The 21821-nt window shown below is 47.4% G+C and overlaps 1 protein-coding gene across 2 annotated transcripts in view; it reads right to left on the bottom strand.

Moving 5' to 3' along the window:
* N4BP1 (NEDD4 binding protein 1) overlaps positions 1–21821 on the bottom strand; it is a 241775-nt gene that overhangs the window by 155005 nt on the left and 64949 nt on the right. For both annotated transcript variants that reach the window (XM_085639352.1, XM_085639351.1), the window contains exon 3: positions 4324–4454. In XM_085639352.1, the coding sequence (XP_085495478.1) occupies positions 4324–4454 (131 nt within the window). The remainder of the gene's footprint in view (positions 1–4323; positions 4455–21821) is intronic.

Here is a 21821-nt window from a genome sequence, read left to right as displayed (position 1 = left end):
TGTTTCTATTTTTATTCGTGCATCTAATTGGTCAGTTAGTGACAGCGCCAAATGACAGGGAAGCAACTTTTCCCTTTCAGTATGTCTATTTTGCATAACTTTGGCTTATGTGAAACATCAGGATGCATTTGTTTTTAATGCCATCTCTGCGTCGGCAACGGGGTGTCTGCGAAGACTGAAACTTCAGATCACAGTAACGGTGACAGGGGTGCCCCTGAGAGCATCAGCCTCTGCACATCATGGTGCATTTGGGAGCTTTACCCACTGCAGAGACCAGAGTATAACCCCTCCTGGGCACGGTGGAGGGCCTGGGTCCGGGTGCTCTTGGATGCCTCGCACCACCACCTTCGCTCCGTGAACACACTTCTTTGTATGTGCGCTGGGAATGCCCAGAGACCGCTGCAAGAAGCGGGCGAGGTGGAGCCGGTGGTTAAACAAACAAAAACAAGGCCAGGTGCTTCCATCTGCTTTCTAATTAGGTTTTGGAAAGTACATTGTGCTGGGACCTTGTCTGGAACCAACACAAAGTTTGTGAGTGACGATGTCATTGCTCCCCAGCAGATTCCTGTTGTAGAGCTCAACTCTGCCACTGCAAATGTTTCCGGTGTGTCCGGCAACACCTCTGAGGGGTCGCGTTAGGGTCGCCATCTCCAGGTGTGTCCTGGCCGTGTTTGTGTGCAGACAGGGTTTTTAGCGCGCAGATGTTTTGCGATCCTATAGTGAGTGACACAGACCACGGCTAGAACAAACTCTTCAGCTGCAGCAGGCACCAGGGGCTGCAGCTTAGGTAACGCGCTGCTGTCCATACGTTTGCAAGACGGATCTACTAATCAGCATGTGCAACAAGCAGGAAGTGGGATAAGGGAGGGGGTAGGGCACGTCGCGCCCTCTAAGGGGAGAGAGGCACGCAGGCTGGCAAATGGTGTGCACTTTCGCGGCCGCTTTTATGTTCTCAGTGGCCGCGTGGCTCACTGAGAACATCAAAGCGGCAGCGAAATGATCACGCAGACTGCCAAATGGTGCGCGCGCCCGGCGCACATGCACTGTATTTGGAGGCCTGAAAGCACTAGTTTCCACTTCAAAATCCCTAGTTTACAAAAGCTCTCGCTGGCTCAGGAGAGACCTAAAAAAGGAGGGTCTTGGAACTCTATTAGCCAATAGCAAGTAATAAGGCTTGAAAGACACACTCAAAAACAAATCGGAAAATGGAGGCGGAGACTCCCTCACTACTGCATGTCTCAACGAGACAGGGCATGCGCTGCCTAGGCGGGACCTAATAAAATGATATTGTTTTATCATTGTATTTTACTGTGACTGACTGATGAGTGGGGTGACGCTCCTCCGCCATTACAAAGGAGCCGCTCTCTGCCTGAAGATCAGAAAAAGACTGAACCTGCAGCTGCACCCTGAGAAGAGTGCTGGAGGACTGGAACGGCTAGCTCTCCCGATCTCTTGTACCCTGGGCAAAGAAGTGGATTCCAAGGGTTAGAAGGCTGACCTTCTCAACAGCTTAAGATACATGAACAGCAGGTACAAGAGGCCTTTTCCTGCAACTGTCCAGTGACAAGTGGACCTGGGCTTGGACGGGACCCTCTGTTTTGCATCTGCCTGCCATCCTGAAAGTTTCTAATTGCCTTCCCTTAGGTCCTGTGGGGCTTTGTAAGTGAACTCCTGTGGTAGATTGGGATTTAAAGGAATATTGTCAGAAGGTAAAATCTTTGACCAGAACGAGCCTGGTTAGTGTATCCAACCAATGTTCCATCGTGGTCAGCGTCAAATTGTTACAATGCCCTCTTCTACAGCAACCGACTATCATTGACAATTTGTGCTTCTTGGCGCTATTTCTACTTAAAACTTACAAAATTCATATTTCCAATTCACCTTACTGTATTTTTTCAATTTGGTGACATTTTTAAAATTAAATACTCTATTTTTCTAATTCGTTTTGGGATTTTTATTGTTTTTTATTTCGACTTTATTACGGTTATTACTAAAATACTGCATAAGTATTTTACACATTGCCTCTAAGTTAAGCTGGTCTCCTCTGAGACATAGCTATCAGGGGGTTGAGCTCAGGATAATTTGGCGCCCTTAAAAGTTCCCCCTGACAAGAATTACTGCCATTACCTATTAGATTAAACCCCTGGCGTGTGTACCTGGTCTTAACAGAAGGTGGAGAGTGTGTTTTTTGAGAACCTCTTTGAAGACCAACTGTGCCCCAGCCTGGTTGGGTATTCCAAATTTTGAGAACTCAGTGACTCGGAGTGGCAGTTAAAAAGGCCACAATGTTTGTCTTTGGACACGAGCTGAAAATTACCGTCAGCTTGTTGAAACAGACCTGCATTGCCAGTGATTCTATTGGTGCTTTAAAAAAAGGAGCTGAATAGTGCTTGTGTTGTTTACTACTGTCTAGGAAGAAGCCCACATGGTCTGCTGCCTTTCCTGCTCTGGAACTTGTCTGAGTAGAAGCCTCAAGCCAGTTACAGGAGTCTGAGTCAAATACTTCACCTCTTGGTGCCTTCTCTATCCCACATCAGACACAAGAGCCACAAAGAACCTATTTTTACCACAGCAGGAGAGTGGGAGTAGTGACTGACTCGCAGGCATACTCCATCATGGACCCTGTGGGAGTGGTCCATTCATTGTTTTGTGCACTTCTTACCATTTGCTTCCCATTTCATACTATAAATATATATTTTGAGACATATCTGCATTAAAGTGTTATGTACTGCAAATAGAATCTTTATTGAGGTTGAGAACATTGTATTAAACTATACTTAGACCCATGCAATATCACCTCCAGAAGAGGAAATGTACCTAGATTTTTAGTTGCAGATCAAGTATCCATAGAACTGAATCAAAGGGAGCATAAGACTTCTCACCTTTGGCAATGTTTTGTTGCCTCTGTGACTGCATGGAACTGGGAAAAACCCTTACAACAGCAGTCTAATAAATAAGCAGCAAATATTTTTGCAGAAATAATATATTAAAATCCAGGGGTCGGTGCAATAGATTGAATGCCAATCTGGACGCCACTTCCTTTATTCCTGAGGCTTGGATTTTTTCCCCTCCATGCAGGACCATCTAAGCTTGGAAGACAGTTGCAGCTATTTTTACTTAAGTTTTCTTATCCATTAATAAAATACCATTAGTTTTGCTGTTACTTAGCCCTCAGTTCAAAATGTGGTTTCCCATCCTGCTGTTCCCACTTTACAAAAAGCATGTATTCTTGGATTTTTAGTCTATTCGAATAGGTTATGCCAAACCCCAAGATCAGCTTCAAGAGCGCTAAGAAACATACTGAACAACAATATCAAGCACTATTTCAAAAAATATTTTCTGGTGTAGGACAACAATGCAGAAACAGAACTTGCAGATGCTTATGTATTTTTGTTGCAAGTCCCTTTACAATTGTACTGTTCTCTGTTCAACAGAAAAGGCAACGTTATTTATTTTTCCCTTTCTCGCTGAGTAAGAGGATTGCAGGGGCCATTATACATAAAAATTGGAGATGGCAACTGTTTAAGATAAGACTGTTTGCCACCTGCAGCAGCTTCACTACCACGTAGAGAGAATGGCTAGAGTACAATTCACACAGCCCAACTAAAATAGCACATTATTACATCAACATGCATTGCAATAGACCAAGCACTATGGGTTTGCTCAGACATGGCGGTCCTTGCTCAAAGTGCCACGGGACTTAAGCTTCACCTCACTCATGCGGGCCAACAAGGCTTAAACTGGTCTCTATTGTTTGTCTGCTGTTAGGGCTCGACTGTTCCCAGTGGAGCAAACCAAGCGTGTCTTGGGGCAGAAGCAGTTAGAAGGAAACCATAAATAAAACTTTGGCTTAGTGTTTAATGTTTCAAACTCTTCATGCATCTTACCCTCATCTTAAATTCCACAGAAAGCGATGTACTTAATTCTAAATGATATATTTTCACTAAAAGTACACACACACACACACACACACACACACACACAAGTAATAACTTTCATACAAGACCATTCCTCCATTTAGCATAAATATGCTCTGATCCAGCTATTAAGTAACTGCTCCTCCAGGTGGATGAAACACGCTCTCACCCATCGTCATAAAAGATGGCAAGTGGCATTCACTAAACAATTTTAATCTGATTTTACAGGGCGGTGTAAGTCTACACAGAATAGTTACAGTTCTCCTTCATATTCAATCCCAATCTATGTTACTTTTGTTTGATTCCAAAGCTCAAGAAAATAAGCACTTAGTTTGAACTGTACATCACATTAACAGCCAGTGAGGAAATCCTGCATCAGTACTAAAGAATAAAAGGTGTCTATTACCTGTAGTATTAGGATTACGCCGTGTTCTCCACTGTGGAACAAACACAGTAATGTTTCGATGGCCTTGTTTCCAGAAATACTCAACAGCAAGGGCAATTCCTCGACATGAAAAATATTGTTTGAGACCGTGGCTATTAAAAACAACAACAAAAAAATACAATCGATTAGCAAACCTGTACAGTTACAGTTATTACATAACAAGTTACTGGTTGGATGGTATGTTGCTCGTGACATGACTGTGATGAGTATTACCTTCCCCTTGATCACCAGATTGGTAAAGTTTGTCCCCAAGCACATCCAATTAGCAAGACCTCCGCTACAGTAAATCTGCTACACTACCCAGAGTTTCGATCACATTTCCAGCTCTTTAAAAAACAAGAACCAATGAAAGGAAAAAAAACTAAAAAATGTTATATCCTTCAAGTGTCAGAATTCCACATACCATTGACGACAACTCATACAGGATTTGGCACTTAGATAAATACCTGTAATGCAATAAAGTGGCCTACAATACAAAATTCCTTTTGATAGACATGCCCCAACTTGTGAAGTCGAGCCTAGGCAGCACGCATGCACGGTCTCGACGTGCTGCATCTCCTCTGTGGGTTTTGGCTAGCCCATCGATTTCCAGTCAATATTTTGTGTGTCTTTCTGAAATGTGGGCTTTTCATTGGTGCACTCGTGTATTTGTGGGCTAGTGTGCTTGGTTCCCTCGCATGGCGACTGTCCCTTTTACATGTACTCCTCCACTCCTGTCTATATGTGGTAGTTTTGGTGCACTATTTGTTTCTTCTTCTCATTTTTTTTGTTTACACGGAGGCATGGGAAGGCTCCCCCTGCCTCTCCATTTCATGTGCGAAAGTTAACAGGCCTGCAAATCTTGTTACGTGCCCACCCAGTGATCGGGTTATGTCATGTACAGTAATGTTTTCACTTTTATATTTCCCTTAGGTCTTTATTATTGATGTAGCAGCAGTTATTTCCACAAACAGGAAGCTGCCATTTAGAGGTCAGGCGCCTTTGTCCACAACCCGTGTGGCGTTTTGATGTTAAGCGCGCCAGGTTAATTGATGTGGAAATCTAGATATCTAGATGCGACTGAGGGACGTCAGACTTCGTGGCATACTCAATAAATCAACGGTGCTGTGGTGTGGCGCGAAGGGAAATCCCTTTATCAACTACTATTTACTGAGGGTTTTCTTTCTCACCACAACTGTGACTGGATTGCCACAGTCTGAGTGAAGCACCAACAATCCTGCAAGAAGCAAGGAGCCCTCAACATCAGACCACACCAGAGCAGAGTCATCCACCACACAGAAGAACAAACTTTTAGGTCTCGCCTGACCCAGCGCATGCGCTGGTCTGGCAAGACTTTTTGAGAGGGCTCCAAAAAGTGCTACCAGGCCAGCCTAGAGCTACAGTGCATGTGCGCGGGTACGCGCGCCGCGCTTGACCTCGATTACTTTCAATTTCACGGCCGCTTTGATGTTTGATTGCGATCACTTTCACTTTTGCGGCCACACGGCCGCTTGGCATAGCCAATAGGTCTCGCTTTTGGGACCTTATAAGTATTTAGTTATGCAACTGTTGCATGGCTAAACACTTATAAGGTCCCAAAGGCGAGACCTATTGGCTATGCCAGTGTTTGTTTTTTTTGATTTTTCAAAAACCTTTATTTGAAAAATTGCACAGCACAGTTACAAGATTCCACAGTTGTAAGGCAGTATGCACAGCAACACAATACATCACAGCAAAGGCTACCTCAAGCTTGTGACACTTGGAGACCATGTCAGGGAGAGATGTTGTACAGCCGCTGAGAAGGGGAAGAGAACAACAGAGGGAGGCACCATGAGTAGGGGAGGGAGGCAGGCAGAGCAAAGGGGAGCAATAACGGATAGGGGGCTGCTCAGTGACCTTCACCAGGGCCGCAGCAAGCGGGGCGCCGGCGAGGAGCGCGGGAGAGGCCGCAGGGCTCTGGGCGGGAGGGTCTGGCAGCGGGAAGAATCAGTGCCAGAGGACAACTTTAGGCGCAGGCCCGCGACAATACATGGAGACACTGCGCCGCGCGAGGACCAGCAGCATGGCAATCAAGCGGTGGGAGGCATCCGGGCAAAATTTAACAAAGCCCAAGAGGCAGAGCAGGGGGTCGGGTTGGACCAGTGACGAGGTGATTTCAGAAATAGCAGCGAAGACCTCACGCCAGTATGCAGAGACCTAAGGGGCACAGCCAGGCGAGGTGGGAGAAGTCAGCCACGGGCACAGAGCAGCGCAGGCATCTGTCACTTGCAGTAAGTCCTAATTTGTGCAGTTGGGCTGGGGTCCGATATAGCCTATGTATGTACGTAAAGTGAATAAGGCGCAAACGGTAATTTGGGGAGAGACATTTGATCTGCTTACAACAATACAGCCAATCGGCTTGAGAAATTTTGACTCCTAGGTCCTCGACCCATGCAATGCGCACCTGGTCGGTGGAAGACGCTGCCAGAGTGTAAGTGTAGATTATAGTGACCAGTTTCTTAGGAGAGGGAGGATGTGTAGAGAAGATCGAGAGAGGCCATCGAAGAGGGAGGCTGGGGAAACGAGGGGTGCAGCTTCCTACAGACAGCCCTGAGTTGGCAATAAAGCAAGGTGTCCATGGGGCCAGAGTCAGCGGCAAGCGAAAAGAATGTGTTCCCAGGGTAAAGGTCCGACACTGTGGGGAGCCCCAGGCGAATGGCGTGTTTAACCATCCCAGAAGACTGGAGAGGAGGAAAAGCCGGGTGGTGAGCGAATGGCATTGTGTTCACGGAAAGCATATCGGATCCTGAAAATTTACTTAGCCAGTCCCAGGCCCAGCGCAAGGTCTCAACCATGTCAATTTCAGTGCGTAGGAGCTTCGCCGGGGGGGGCGAATAAAGCAATTGTGAACGGCCACGGGGCAACGAGGTCGGCCTCCACCGCGACATGAGGCTGGAACGGAGTGGGGTGAAGCCAGAAGTGAAGAAAACTTGCCTGAGCACTGAGGGCATAGAGCTTGAAATCCAGGGCGCTGAGCCCGCAACGCGACATCGGGAGAGTAGGGTGCTATATGCGATCCTGGGTTGCCGACCGGCCCAAATTAGGGTGATTAGCAGAGAGCGGATCTTGCGGAAGAAGTGGGCAGTGAGAGGGATGGGGATATTGATGAATAAATATTTAAACTTCGGGAGTACCACCATTTTGGCGATGGCTATGCGCCCTGCTAGAAAGAGAGGCAGCGGGCTCCAGAGAGGGATCTTGGACTCAAACCAGTCCACTAGGCGGCCAAAGTTAACTTTCCACAGTTCATACACATCCCTACTCAGCCAAATGCCCAAATAGCTAGTGGGCTCTGATGCCCACATAAAGGGATAGTCTGGAACAAAGGGTGTCGTGGCGTCTGTAAGGGGAAATAATACAGACTTATTTCAGTTGACCTGAATTCCAAAATAACCACCAAAGCGTATCACCTCACGAACCAGTGGGCTGAGGTTCTCCTGGGTATTGCGGACAGAGAGTAATATCGTCCGCATACATGGAAACTATTAAAGCGCGAGCCGCAAAGCCAATGCCTCACTGAGTAGGATGTTGTCGGAGACGAGCTGCGAGGGGTTCCATTGCAACAGCAAATAGCATGGGGGACAGCGGACAACCCTGCCGAGTGCCGCACCCGATGGAGAAGGGTTCAGAGATTTGGCCGTTGAGACGGAGAATGGACAGTGGGAAGGGTGTAAAGGAGTGACACTTTGCATAAAAAGACCGGACTGAAACCCAAGCAGGGAAGGAGATAAAACAGGAAAGGCCATTCTAAAGTAATAAAGGCCTTGGTGGCATCAATCAGGGCGGCCACTGCCGGAAGCGCTGGGTTTATTTGATGGAGGAAGGAGAAAATGGTTCAGAGGTTGTGGGATGTCGCGCGACCAGGAAGAAACGGAGCAGCTCAGGTGGTTTGTCTGGCTATAGAAGTAAAGTAAGCAATGCCTCGTGTAGCGACGGGAGGACAAGGGTGTGGGGGGGGGGGGGGGGGGGGGGCGGGTGCGAGAAATTTACAAGAGTGGCCTGTCTCAAAGGACTCATTATACATGGCGGCTAAATGAGGGACCAGAAGCGGGAAAAGGTTTTATAGAAGGAGGCTGGGAGGTCGTCCAAGCCGGGGGCCTTGTCACCGGGAATACTATTAATCGCCGCTAGGATTTCTTCTTTGGAGAAAGGCTCATCTAGGAATTCCAGATGGGAATTGCCGAGCCAAAGGAGCTGAAGGGTATCAAAGTAGTGGTCGAGAACCTCACGTGGAGAAACTGATCCGGCCGTGTAGAGTTGTGTGTAGAATGTAGTGAAGCGCGCTTTAATTTCCTCAGGGGAGGTAGTACAGGCAGGACAGCCATCCTTAAGGGCGGTGATCTAGGACGCGACCCGAGGCAGGCGGAGAAGATTGGCAAAGGTTTTGCCTGGGCAATCGCCCTCACCAAAGCGGCGCACCCGTGCTTCTCTACCGAGAAACGCAAGTTCTCTGTTGGCCACGTCGGCCAAGTCAGTAAGTGTCCCGCGGATCTGAGCAAGTGTGTCAGGGTTTGGGTCCCGGGCGTGAGAGGAGTCAAGAACCTTAATCTCCCCTTCCAATTTGTCGAGAGTGTATATGCAAAACAAGGCACCTCTGACACTATAAATCCAAATTTTCTTTTTCACCAGTAGGATTTTTTATTTATCCCTGGATTGTAACTGAATACTTGAAACGTTTTTTTTGTTTGTTTTTCACCAAGACATATTCACACCATGCAGGACTCAATAAACAATTACCTTCTTGCCTTATTTCGTATATAAGGTGTGAACGGAAAAACCTATTCAATACATGGAAACCATATTTACAATAGACCGACATCTTTACAATTTACAGACATAAAACATATTGATGGTACCAATCACCAAAAGCTGTGCATTTCAACAGGCAAATGATAACTCTACTCCATTCTTAATGAACAGTACAGGGACTCCTCTCATTGATGTCCTCACAGTACGCTAGTATTTTACGGCAATGGGAGGTCGCACCACTGTCTAGAACCTAGTTTAGGGCCGTAGGCTCTATTGTGTCCGAATCCAGGACCAAAGTTTGTACTAGGTTCTTTAAGGGAGCCTCTCAGGAATATGTGACCAATGCGTTTCGACAGTCTAAGTGGGGCTTCTTGTGGCAAAGGTCTTCTACAGGGTAAATCTTTATCAAGGAGGACTTGTGGTACCAAGTCTCTTTTTTTGGGGGAGCATGGAACTTCTTTAGAACACACTCAAGAGGGTGCATAGGCTGTACACCCTTGCGTCTCTTGTGTAAAGGTGCTAGCTGGATCGGCTTGTGCAGATGGTACAGCTAGTCAGGGGGTTGGTATTTCTCAATACACTGCACTTCTACTCGCTGCACTTGCTCTCTCGTGCAGCAATGCGACGTGGAAAATCGCCCATGGGAATTAATTACCGGCGTTACAAACAAAAAAAAAAACGTTTCAAGGATTGAGTTACAATCCAGGGATAAATAAAAAATCCTATTGGAGAAAAATAAAATTTGGATTTATGGTGTCAGAGGTGACTTGTTTTGCATATAGTTTAGGATTCCTACCTCTGTACTCCCGAACAGAATATTTCCCTTGTTTTTTATTGGCGGATAGAGTGTAGGACGCCAGACTGCTTGGAAATACATTCCCCGCGAATAACGGCTTTAAACCCTTCCCAGAGCGTGGATGGGGAGTCGACGGAACCCACGTTAAGCTCGAAGTAGTTAGTAATTGCGGTTTGTATCACATCACAGAAGACCGAGTCGCGTAACGCATTGGGGGGAAGCCGCCAGGAGAAGGCATGGCGGGGGAAGTTTGGGAGGCGGAGGCATAGGCGAATGGGAGCATGAGAGAGTGCGCGCCATATGATCAACGTAGGTGAGCCAGACCAAGGCGTCCGGAGTAGTGATCCATAAGTCCAAGCGGGACCAGCAGCCGCGAGAGCCAGTGACACAGGTGCCCTCCCGCACAGCAGGGTGAGCATGGCACCACGCGTTGTACAAGGATTTGTCAGAGAGAATGGAGCTTAGGAGTGAACCCACGCGCGGGTGAGGGACACGAGGGCCGGACCGGTCTAAAGTGGCGGACAGTGTTACATTAAAATCACCCCCCCCCCCCAGAGGAGCGTAGCAGGGCCGAGATGTGGTGCCAGACTTGCGTGAAGAAGTTTGGGTCGTTGCAATTGGGGCCATACAAGGCAGCAAGTGTCAGGGGCTGGGCCAGCAGGGTGCCGTGAAGGATCACAAAGCGCCCCCCCCCCCAGGGTCAGTGATTACCTGAGAAGTCTGCCATGGGAGTCCTCTGCGTATGAGGATGGACACCCCCCGGGAGTAATTTGAGTAGAAGGAAGTATGAATTTCTCCCCAATGTTGGGAAAGGAGTCTGGAGGAAGTAGCCGGTAGCAGATGGGTCTCTTGTAAAAAAAAAAAACAAAAAAAAACAAATGTCCACCTTGTGCCGAATGAGGTGGGCATGGACCAGTCGTGCCTTGCGGTGGTCGTTAACCTCATGGACATTCCAGGTCCAGAGAGTAGTGTCAGTCGTGGTGCCAAGCCAAGGGATATAGTGCCAAGAGAGGGGAAGAGGAAACCAGAAACTGCGTACAGATGTATGGAGCGGAGCAGTGGATAATGGAGAAAGAAGGCAGTGCAGCAACCGTGGAATCGCAATGAGAGATCATAGTCAAAGGTACAACCAAATCCCCATAAAGAGGCAACAGTACAGACAATGCAATCCCCCTCCCCCCCCCCCCGTGGGAGTTTGAACAACAGGAGCGAGGAGACATGTCATGAAAAAGCCAGGTGAACGAGCCTGTGCTAGAAAGAACAACAAGACCTCATAGGGAGGCAACCAACCCCAGGAACCCCAAAGCCAACCACCCGAGCCTGCCCCCAAAACAAAAAAACCCAGAAGACCCCCCACCCCCACCCCCACACCAACCCCTCAATCAGGCTGAGATAACACCCAGTCCCTCCCCGGGAACCCACAACTAGGAAGGGGAAAAACTGTGTCCGTGATGGGAATTATCCCGTGGGGGCATGGCGGCGCTCAGCATACGCCCCTGCAAGAAAGACAGGGTGGCCAAGCTGTAAGTAATGGCGGACTACAAGAAATAAACATCAAGGAGTAGAGAACACCACGCCAAGGGCAGAGGTATGGACTGGGATGGCCTGGGAGGCAGCGTTATCCAATCGGCCTCAATTCAAACTAGGGGCCTGAGTGACAAAGTACAAACAGCAGATTGGCAGTATTTAGCAACAGTTCAGTAACTATCACTGAGATTAGCAGCAGCAGCTTGGAAGTCGGCAGGTGAAGAATGATGTGACTTGTCCAGTTTTTTGGCAAATGCCAACGCCTCTCTGGGATCTGGGAAAGTGAGCGTCTTGGAGCCTTGTTTGACATGCAGTTTAGCAGGATATGCCAATAAATAGGAGATCTCGTGCTTTTGAAGGAGCCATTTCGCCGGCAGAAATTCACGGCGAGCCGCCTGAACCGCAGTGGTATAATCAGGGTACAACGACAAGGAGTTGCCCTAGTGACGGATTTCGCCCTTCTCCCTGGCCACCCTAAGTATGGCGTTGCGGTCCCTAAAGTTAAGGAGTTTGGCAAAGATGGAGCAGAGGCAAGTCAGGGCGAGGGAGCGGTGGGCCCGCTCAACGATGCAGACTGGAGAGAGGATGTCGCCAAAGAGCTCACGGACCAACTGTTCCACATAGTCCTCCTTTCGGGAGATGTAGGTAGATTCGGGCACTCCCATGATGCAGAGGTTGCTCATGCGGGAGCGCGCCTTCAAATCCTGGTTTTTATTACGGATGAGATCCAGTATCTTGTCCATCTGCAGCAATTTCTGGCGATCTTGGGTGGCGGCATCCTCCACATCGGGCAGCCTGGTCTCGAAATGTAGAAGGCGTGCATCGTGCAAGTCAACTCGGGCCTTTACAGTGTCCAGGCGGGTTGACAATTGATCAAGCTGAGCCGCTATGCCGGTGACAGTGGACTTGACGTCCAACATGATTGCCTTTAGGAGGTCGTCGCATGTCGGAGCCACATCCGAAAGGGCAGGAAGGTCTCCGCCATCAGTACCTGCGCCCTCCTGGCACGTCTGGCGGTGCTGATCGAAGGTGATTTTAGGCTGCTTAGGTTCGGTTCTCCCCATGTCAGGGAAGAGGCAGGCGGGAGTCGCAATCTGACAGCAGACGAGAGGCTACGGCGCTAGGAGAGGACAAGTGCGTCCAGGGGTGGCAGAGCAACACTGCCGCACAGGAGGTAGCAGGGGCACAGGGCCAGCAGGCTGTATTGCTGATGTGTAGTGGGCAAGTAACAATCAGGCCAGATGCAGATGTGGCATGAAAGCCGCAAACGACAATCCCAACGATGATGGGGCGAAGCAGATTACCACCGGACTGAATGAGGGGTGGTGAGGCCTGGTGTGTGGATGATGAGCCAGACTGGCGTGGCGGCAGGAGGGATGAGTGAGGTACAGGGCTGCCCGAGGAGCAGAGGGCGCAGCGGCGCCAGTCCAGTCACGGGTGTCGCCAGAGTGGTGCAGGTGAAGAACAGGCAAAGGCGTGAGATGCTCAGGAGGGGGACCGCCCCAGCACAAGGCCCAAGCAATGGGACCTAAAGGGAGGGGGGCGTCAGCAGTCCAGCCTCAAAAAGAGACTGGTATGAAACTACGGCATGGTGCAAGCACCACCGGCCCCGGGCAGCAGCAGCAACATGGTACAGCAGAAGGCGAAGGGGTCAGTGTAGCCCCAGTGGGCCAATCGCAGGTCCCGTTCGGAAGGAGTAGGCTGCCTCAGCTGTGTCCAGGGAGCAGTAGCCAAGGTTCCCACAGGGAGTATCACTGGCCGGCCCTGGCCTGACGGAAGGCACAGGCAGGCATTGAATGCAGCCGGCGGCGCCTACAGGCAGCGGAGGTGAGCGGCAGGCGAAGAGTCCCAGGGCGGACGCCTGGTGGGTATGGGGCCACAAGAAGACTACCCCCCCTGCACCAAGCAGGCCTCTGAGGAGCCGGGCCGAAGAAACTAAAAGGCCACTGCAGCCGCAGCAGGATGCCTTGAGCAGCTGGGGGCCGCGGTGGAAGGAGGGCAGTACGTAGCGGGGAGCCACAGGGAGCACACCGCCAGGCCCAATGGGGGAAGGCCTGAGCGGCGGGCGCCAGTGACTGGAGAGTGGCGCCCGCGTGTGAGCAGGCCAGGCCGTATGACTCGCGCGCTCCCAGCCCCGCAACAGTACGCCGCCGCAGCAACGGCACTTATCGGCACTGATGAAGGCGTTATGGAGGCGATGTGCAGGGCGATGATCCGGTGCCAGGAGGCTGCCAAAAAGCAAGCTCCTGGGAAGCCGGGCCGCGCAAGCCGCGGAGCCCGGGCCCAGAACACACACCGCGGCAGAACCGGCTCAGCAATGTCGCAGGAGTGGGATCAGTCCACGCCCCAAGGACGGGTAAGTTGCGGTGGAACGGTTTCTAGCAGCAATGGATGATTTGTCTCTAGGATGTTTCGCGGATTTTAGGAGTGGCCGGCAGAGCCCACACAGAGTGCGGCATCTTGCAGCCGGCTAAGCCACGCCCCCAACACAGAAGAACAAACTTTCCCTCTCAGCCCCGGGCTATCCTGCTGCAGTGCACTTCTGCTCCAGCCCCCACCTCTACAGGCATCCGGGAGAAACAGGGCCTCCAATCTTCAGAGAAAAGACCTTTATTTGTCCAACTCCTCCTTGTGCCTTTCATGACCCTGCCCAATTCTCCCAACGCCAGTAAGTGGCAGAGCTGGAATGGGATTTGTTGGTTAAAGATTCTGTAAAGACAGGAAATTATATTTAAATACATCATTTAAAATAGTCTTCAATTATTTTTAACATGGCTTTTCTATCTTTCTTCACCTTATCAGTCAGGAACAGTGCCTCAAAGGGACCGGTACTCAGAGCTACGAAGTACTGACACTTCTACATTTTCTCCTCTTGAAACCTAGACCTTCTCTGTACAAAGGAGGATAATACCGGTACTTATAGGAATAACAGAGCAGGCTTGGATATATGCAACAGGGCAGATACTGCAAAAGACAAGCAGATTTTGACAGAATGCAGATCTGCAGCAATTTTAACTCTGCTGCTGTTAAGCTGATAATCATTTAGGGAAGTTAATTTACGTTAACTATGGGGGGATGGAATGACCAGAGTCCGCTCAGAAAGGCTGCAGGGCCAACTGGTCTTGAAGCAGTCATTCGCTTTACAGCTATTCTAGTTGTCAGTAGTGGAGGGGAATGTTTGGATGTCATACCGAGTTGAAAGCACCTTGTGAAATATTAAATGCAATGCAGGTGTTATAAGGAAGTGGGTTTCTGTTGCAGTAACCCCCCACTTTTTTGTCTGATAACTGATGAACTTTTCCTTGGTGTGCCCTGGACTCCTGCCAATAAGGTGGCCAAGGCCTGTGTTCCTTCCTTAAATCTGCCTAACAGCCTAAACCCAATTGGTATCTCTGGCCACATGTCAGCCCCTGGTAAATGGTACCCTAGGTACCCAGGGCCCTGTGACCAGAGAAGACCCCCAAGGGCTGCAGCACTTATTGTGCCACCCTTAGAGGCCCTGCGCCCTGACACACACACTGCCCTTGCAGGCTGAGTGTCTGGGTGCCGAACATAACAGTCGACATGGCACACATCCCTGTGTGCCATGCCCACAACACACACTGCCCTGGCATACCTCAGTCAACCCTCTAGCAGGGTGCCCTATGCCAGTGGTGTGGGTACAGGTGCATGAGCCCTGTGCCCCTACAGTAACCAGGTCCATTCCTGGGCACTGTAAGTTCAGGGCTGCCATGAAGAGTATATGGTGCTCGGAGGTCGTCAACACGAACTCCACAGCACCATGATGGCAACACTGAAGCCTGAGAAGTTTGGTATCAAACTTATCACATTAAACCTGCACTGATGCCAGTGTGGGATTTAATGTACAATGCACGACAGAGGGCATCTTAGAGATGCCCCCTGAACCGGACTTACAATCCACATCTTGTCTGAGGGGCTGCCTAGGCTGCCACACAGCAGACATGTTGCTGGACCCCTGGGTAGAAAGCCATCCGCTCTCCTGGGCCTGCAACAATGCACATCCTGGGCGAGGTGCTAGGTCTCCTCCCCCAGGATGGGCAGGGGAAGCTTCTTGTCTGTGAACTTTGTCTGTGCACAGGTCCTGACCCTCCCTTCTATCCTCAATCGTCCTTTGTGCATGCCCCTGCACCCTCCTTCTTGCCCATCATAGCCATTGTGCTGCCACTAACCCTCCCACTTGCCGTGCATGGTCTTCTGTGCTGCCATGGCCCCTCCCACCTTCCCTGTGTGGTCAGTTAGCTGCCCCTGATCCCCCTCCCACCTTCCCTCCATGGTCTGTGTGTATGCCATCACAGTCTCACTGTTGCTCTTCACGGTGTGTCTTGCTTCTAGTGCCCATCCTGCCTGACCTCCATGGCTATCTTGCTGCTCCTGCCCTGCCCCCTTGCCCCCAGCCCTCTGTTTACATGTGCAGACCCCTACTCCCTCCCTCCTGGCTTGTCTGTTCCATTGTAATGCTCCTGATCCGTCCCTCCTGCCCTTTATGGTCTGTTATGCTGCAGCTTTTTCTCCTGTCTGTCCATTATGGTCAGCTAGCTACCATTGCCTCTTGCCCCTCTGTTCTCTGTTGTCCATGTGCATGGTCCGGTCCCCTCCCTCTTGCTTTCTATGGATTGTTGTGCTGCACTCCCGTCCCGCATGCCCTGTGTGGTGTATTGTGCTGCTGCAAACCCTGATGCCTGCCCTGCAGGGTCAGTTTGGTGCACCTCTCCATGTCCCTCCTGTCCTCGGTTATCCAAGTCCATGTCCCTACCCCATTTCCTTCCATGATCCAATGTACCATACTTGCGAACATTTTGAACTTGGTAAGAGGGAGATTTTGAAAAAAAACTGGGGTATTGATTTTCCCCTTTGAGTTACATTGAAAAAGGAGATTGTAGACAGGAGACAGATCAAATAAAGCCCATTTGAGCTTAAAAACATTGGACGTTTCCTGGCTGAATCGGGTCTGTTGGCATGTATGGTTGTACTACCATTGCCTCTTCCTTCTGCCCACAATGGTCTATTACAGTGTTTCCCAAACTGTGGTCCGCGGACCCCCAGGGGTCCCTGACACATTCCTAGGGGGTCCACAGGCAGCAGTTTTGAAAGCACTGCAAAGTATCTTGTTTAATTAGCCGTTTTCAAAGAACAATAAAAGTGTCAAGATAACACCAGTGATTAGTGTCCCTGCTGGAGAAAGATGAGAGTTTTGTCCAGTGGCAGCTTTGACTTATCTAATGTAACACAGAGGGTTAATATGCCTACTGCAAAGAACGTATGCATAGGTCAGTGGGTTACTGCTTTTGGCAGAGATTCTTTTGTTACTGTGCAGTTCATAAGTGACAATCGTAATCTAGCACAGTGACCTATAAACTGTCATCAAACAGCTGCTTGCAAACTGCAAGGTACAAGTTAGTGACTTATGTTTTTTCCCAGTCTTTCATTATCCTGATGCTGCTAAAAAGGTTTATTTGGGTGGAAATACATTTTTATTGTTAAAGTCAATGCTAACCACTGTGTTATGTTCTAAATCCTGAGTTTGTGCTTCTTCAGACCAAGCACGCTTTAAAAATGCCTACCAGTATGAATGACGTGAATTTTACACTTTGTAGTCCCCTTTGCCTTATGTAACATTTTCTATACACTGATTTACACGTATGATTCACTGTCTCTATATGTGTGTGATGTAAAGTGCTCTGACGTCCTACAAAGGTATGAGAGATGCTATAAAAAATGAAATACAGGTGACAGGGGCTATGGGGAGATGAGAAGCGCTGTTGGAGGGTGATAGTGGGGGAATCATTGAAGACCCACCAGAAAGATTGTCGTATTCTGGTGCATATTCAGGTCTTCATTTACTATTCTCTAAAAGCTAATACAATTCAATATATAATGATACATGTGTTTTTGACTGCACCATTGTTTCCTAAATGGTTTTGGGGGAGAGCCTCCCAAAGCCCCCTTTGTAGTGGTCAGACTCACTCACTGCACTTGGTGTGCACCGTATGGGGACTGGTCTGAAATCATTTGCCAGGACTGCTTTGAATTTCCAGTCTGGCCCTGGCAGGAGCAAGAGCCTCGTATTGCGAAATAAATCCAACCATTGAAAAGTTAGTCACGAAGATGCAGCAACTACCTTCCCATTAACTTTTTTTGTTTTCTTGCAAATTCTTTCAATATAAAATACAACAGAAGTGGCGGAGAGTGTCGTTAGCCTCCTTGGCTTAACACATTCCGCCACTTCGGAAACGCAGGTCTGCACCATATTTACAAGAATATGGTGCAGCCCTGTGTTTCCCCTGCGCTGGCGCTACACTTAACAGGGGAAGATTGTTTATGTGCAGGAAGGTCCCCCTTCATGCAAATAAAAAATAGTGAAATGTCGTTTTTTCACTTCTATGTGTGCTGCTTAATGCAGCACATATGGAAGTTGAAAAATGTTTTTTTTTTTTGTAAAGATTGTTGATGTGCAGGAAGGGTCACCTTCCTGAACATAAACAATTCAAGGCGTTTTGCAAAAATGAGGAGAAATTAAACATTTCTCCTTGTTTCGCCAAGTTAAGACCAGGTTTTCACTGGTCTTAATTTTGGCGCTGCCTCCCATTTACGCTGCCCTTGTAAATAGGGGGCGCGTCAAAATCAATGGGTGTTGCAGGGAAAACGCCCACCGCAACACAAACTGCCCACCCCTTTCACGCTAAGCATTGGGTGAAAGGGGGTCCTATTTACAAGGCAGCGTTAAGCCACGTTAAGTGGCTTAACGCTGCCTTGTAAATAAGACGAAGCCCCTATCGCCATGGGAACGTCTCAAAGTGATATTCCCATGGTAAAAGAGGCTTGTAAATATGCACCTAAAATCATTAGTAATTAGAATATTTGTTTTGTGTGCACACGTGTGTTAATTTCTTTTGAATTACTGTTTTAATGTTTGAAATTTAAATCCTGCAAATTGCTTGGGGGTCCCCGGCTTCCAGTGGTGACTCAATGGGGGTCCTCAGGAGTCAAAAGTTTGGGAACCACCGGTCTATTACATTGCCACAGCCTCTCTTGCAAGTCCTGTATTGTTGGTTTGTTGCCCCTGCCCCCCTTTCCACTGCCCTCCATAGTCTGTTGTGCTGCCACGGCCCTTCCTGCCTGCTCAGTGTGGTTAAATTGTTGCCTTTGCACCCTCCTACCTGCCTTCAATTTTCGGAGTCCGTGCCCCTGGCCTCTGCCTCTCAACAGTATCCTAATGAACAACTAGATTGCTAACATTCTATATTTATTACAAAAGTGTGGAACGCCTGACGTCATCTTGATGTAATCAAAACTGTAATACCTAGAGCATTTCCTTTAGAAATTACATATATGAGAGGGTCTTATTGGCATCAAAATTATGGTTAGTGCTCTAAAAGACTAAAATAAGGACATATTTTCTGAGTTTTCAAATAGCGACAAAGCACTTTTAAATTATTTGTTATCTTTATGTTTTTTTATCCAGTTGACCACTTGATTAAATGTTGCACTTAGGGGAGAGGATGTGGTGTTACTTCCAGAACTGCAGACTTTGCAACTGGGGACCAGGTTGGAGTTTCTGCTTCAGCTCGACATTCTGTGATTCTGGTCAAATCACTTAGTCTCCCCATGTCTACAACCAAAATGAATTTGTTCTTGTGTGATGTAACCAATGCTCATGTAAATCACTCCAATACCTGACAAGTCTGCACTATATAACACTGCAAAAACACAACATAATAAGTGTTTTGCACACGTCTGTCATTGGGCTATATTTGGGCTGTATCTGGGTGATTTAGGGCTACATTTGGGCTCTTTTGTCTACGGTGGCCATCAAGGAGATTTATTTGTTCTGAAGTTTCCTAATTTCCTCATGTACTGCAGTCTCCTCAGTAGGAAATGCTTTCAGTTTTTTACTTTGATTCCATCATGAAGGTATTCAGATATGTCACACATTTGCCATAAATTCTGAAAGTTAGCACTCTAGTTGCTCATTAGATCACTGTAGTAAAACTACTGTTCACCATGGAAGTCTGCTCCTGGTATTAAAAGTGCATGTTTCAGTCTGCATGTCAGAATTTTTTAATGAAATAGAAGAGGATTTGAGAAGTCACTCAAAATGTGCCCTCATTTTCTTTCTTCAGCATTAATCATAATTTCTATGGCAAAATGAACCCCCTCATTGTGTTCCTTTTTAAATTAAATGTTTTAAGTGTTACCAGTTTATTCCAATCAAGATGGCTTCAGGTGTGCCATACTTTTGTCATAATGAAGACAGTAAGCGCTCTAGTTGTTTTTAAGAACACTCTGGGACATTCTGTCATTGGGCTATACTTGGGCTACATCTGGGTGATATTTGGGCTACATTTGGGCTCTTTTGTCTCTGGTGGCCATCTTGGGAGACTTATTTGTTATGAAGTTTCCTAATTTCCTCATTTACTGCAGTCTCCTCAGTAGGAAATACTTTCAGTTTTTTACTTTGATTCCACCAAGAAGGCATTCAGATGTGTCACACATTTGCCATAAATTCAGAATGTTAGCACTCTTTTTGCTCATTAAATCACTGTAGTAAAGCTACTGCTCACCAGGGAAAACTGCTGCTGGTATTGAAAGTGCATGTTTCAGTCTGCATGTCAGAATTTTTTAATGAAATAAAAGAGGATTTCAGAAGTCAAAATGTGCCCCAGTTTTTCTTTCTGCAGCACTAATCATACTTTTTATGGAAAAATAAACCCCCTCATTTTGTTCCTTTTTAAATTAAATGTTTTAAGAGTTACCACTTTAATCCAAGCAAGATGGCTTCAGGTGTGCCATACGTTTATCATAAGTAGGACTGTTAGCGCTCTAGTTGTTCTTTGGAACACTCTGGGACGCTGCAGTAGAACACAAAGGAATCAACTGACAGTCTCTGCCCTTGTTGGATGTACATGTTTTACTGAGAATGTCAGACTTCATTCTCACATGACTGAGAAAGATAATGTGAATTCACAGAAAATAAGCTCTCAGTTTAGCTTATAGATCACCTTCCAAACCTCTGTGGGAAAAGCATGAGAAAATAGTTCTCTCAACCATGATATCCCAGCAGAAGGCATTTTCACATGGTGAAATCACCTTAGAACATACCACAATTCCTAAAATGAGTATGGTACCATCAACAAATGATTTATAATGTAACTAAAGTCTTAAAACCTTCTATTAACTGCAATGCTTTTTAATGAGGTGCTATCATGAATATTGGTCCCAAGATGGCTGCCAACACTTCTTGGATGAAGTGCTGACAGCCAATCAGATCTCAGGATGAGATGTGTGGTTAGGCTCCGCCCACATATATATATGATTTTACTTTTGTTTTTCTCAGGAACTACTGAACAGATTTACACCAGCAAAAGGCACTTCCTTGACCTTATGGCTACCTCTCTGCCAAATTTCAAGTAATTCTGTTCAGCCGTTCGGGCTGTAGCTTGGACTAAAGGTCCTATGGAAAAATGCATGGGGAAAACGCGTTTTGGGAGCCCCCTTTTTTCTCAGCCCCCGCTTGATGAATGCGCCCGAGACTTTCAGGGTAGGAGCGGAGCGCCCCACCTATTTTGAAAATTTTGCGAGGATTCGTCAACCGGCGCCAAAGTTATTCCAAATAGAATGTTGCTGATTTCCTATGGAAACACGGTCCTAACTATAACTATCTACTGGCAACCGCATGTATATATACACATACACATATATATATATATATATATATATATATATATATATATATATATACACACACACACACACATATATATATATACACACATATATATATATACACACATATATATATTCACTGAAAAAACCATAGGTTTCACACATGTTATAGTTAGCGGAAATTTTACTGATAAAAAACCAATGAAATTGCCCCGTTATAGTTAGTGCTGGCAACTATAACTCACGCGACCGCAATCCTCTGCTGATGCTAATACTGTATTTAGACACTTATTTGCCCATGTCTTCTTCCATACATTTTTAGCTATACATATATTACAAATATTTTTTTTTCATAAAGACACATATGTCATCAGCAGAAGATTGCGGTCGCGTGAGTTATAGTTGCCAGCACTAACTATAACGGGGCAATTTCATTGGTTTTTTATCAGTAAAATTTCCGCTAACTATAACATGTGTGAAACCTATGGTTTTTTCAGTGAATTTGCAAGGTTTTTTAAATGCTAATTCCTAACTATAACGTGTGTGAAACCTATGGTTTTTTCAGTGAATTTGTACGGTTTTTTAAATGCTAAGTGACTTTACGCCATTCGTGGCGTGCGCGCCCACTTAACGCAGTTCGTTCCGTGCGCGCACGGTGCGCTTCGCGCACCGTGCGCGCACAGTG

This window comes from Triturus cristatus, chromosome 12 (genome assembly GCF_964204655.1).
Source record: "Triturus cristatus chromosome 12, aTriCri1.1, whole genome shotgun sequence".
NCBI classification, from domain to species: Eukaryota; Metazoa; Chordata; class Amphibia; order Caudata; family Salamandridae; genus Triturus; species Triturus cristatus.
The sequence above is the reverse complement of the archived record's forward strand: the minus strand, read 5'-3'. Positions and strand labels throughout refer to the sequence as shown.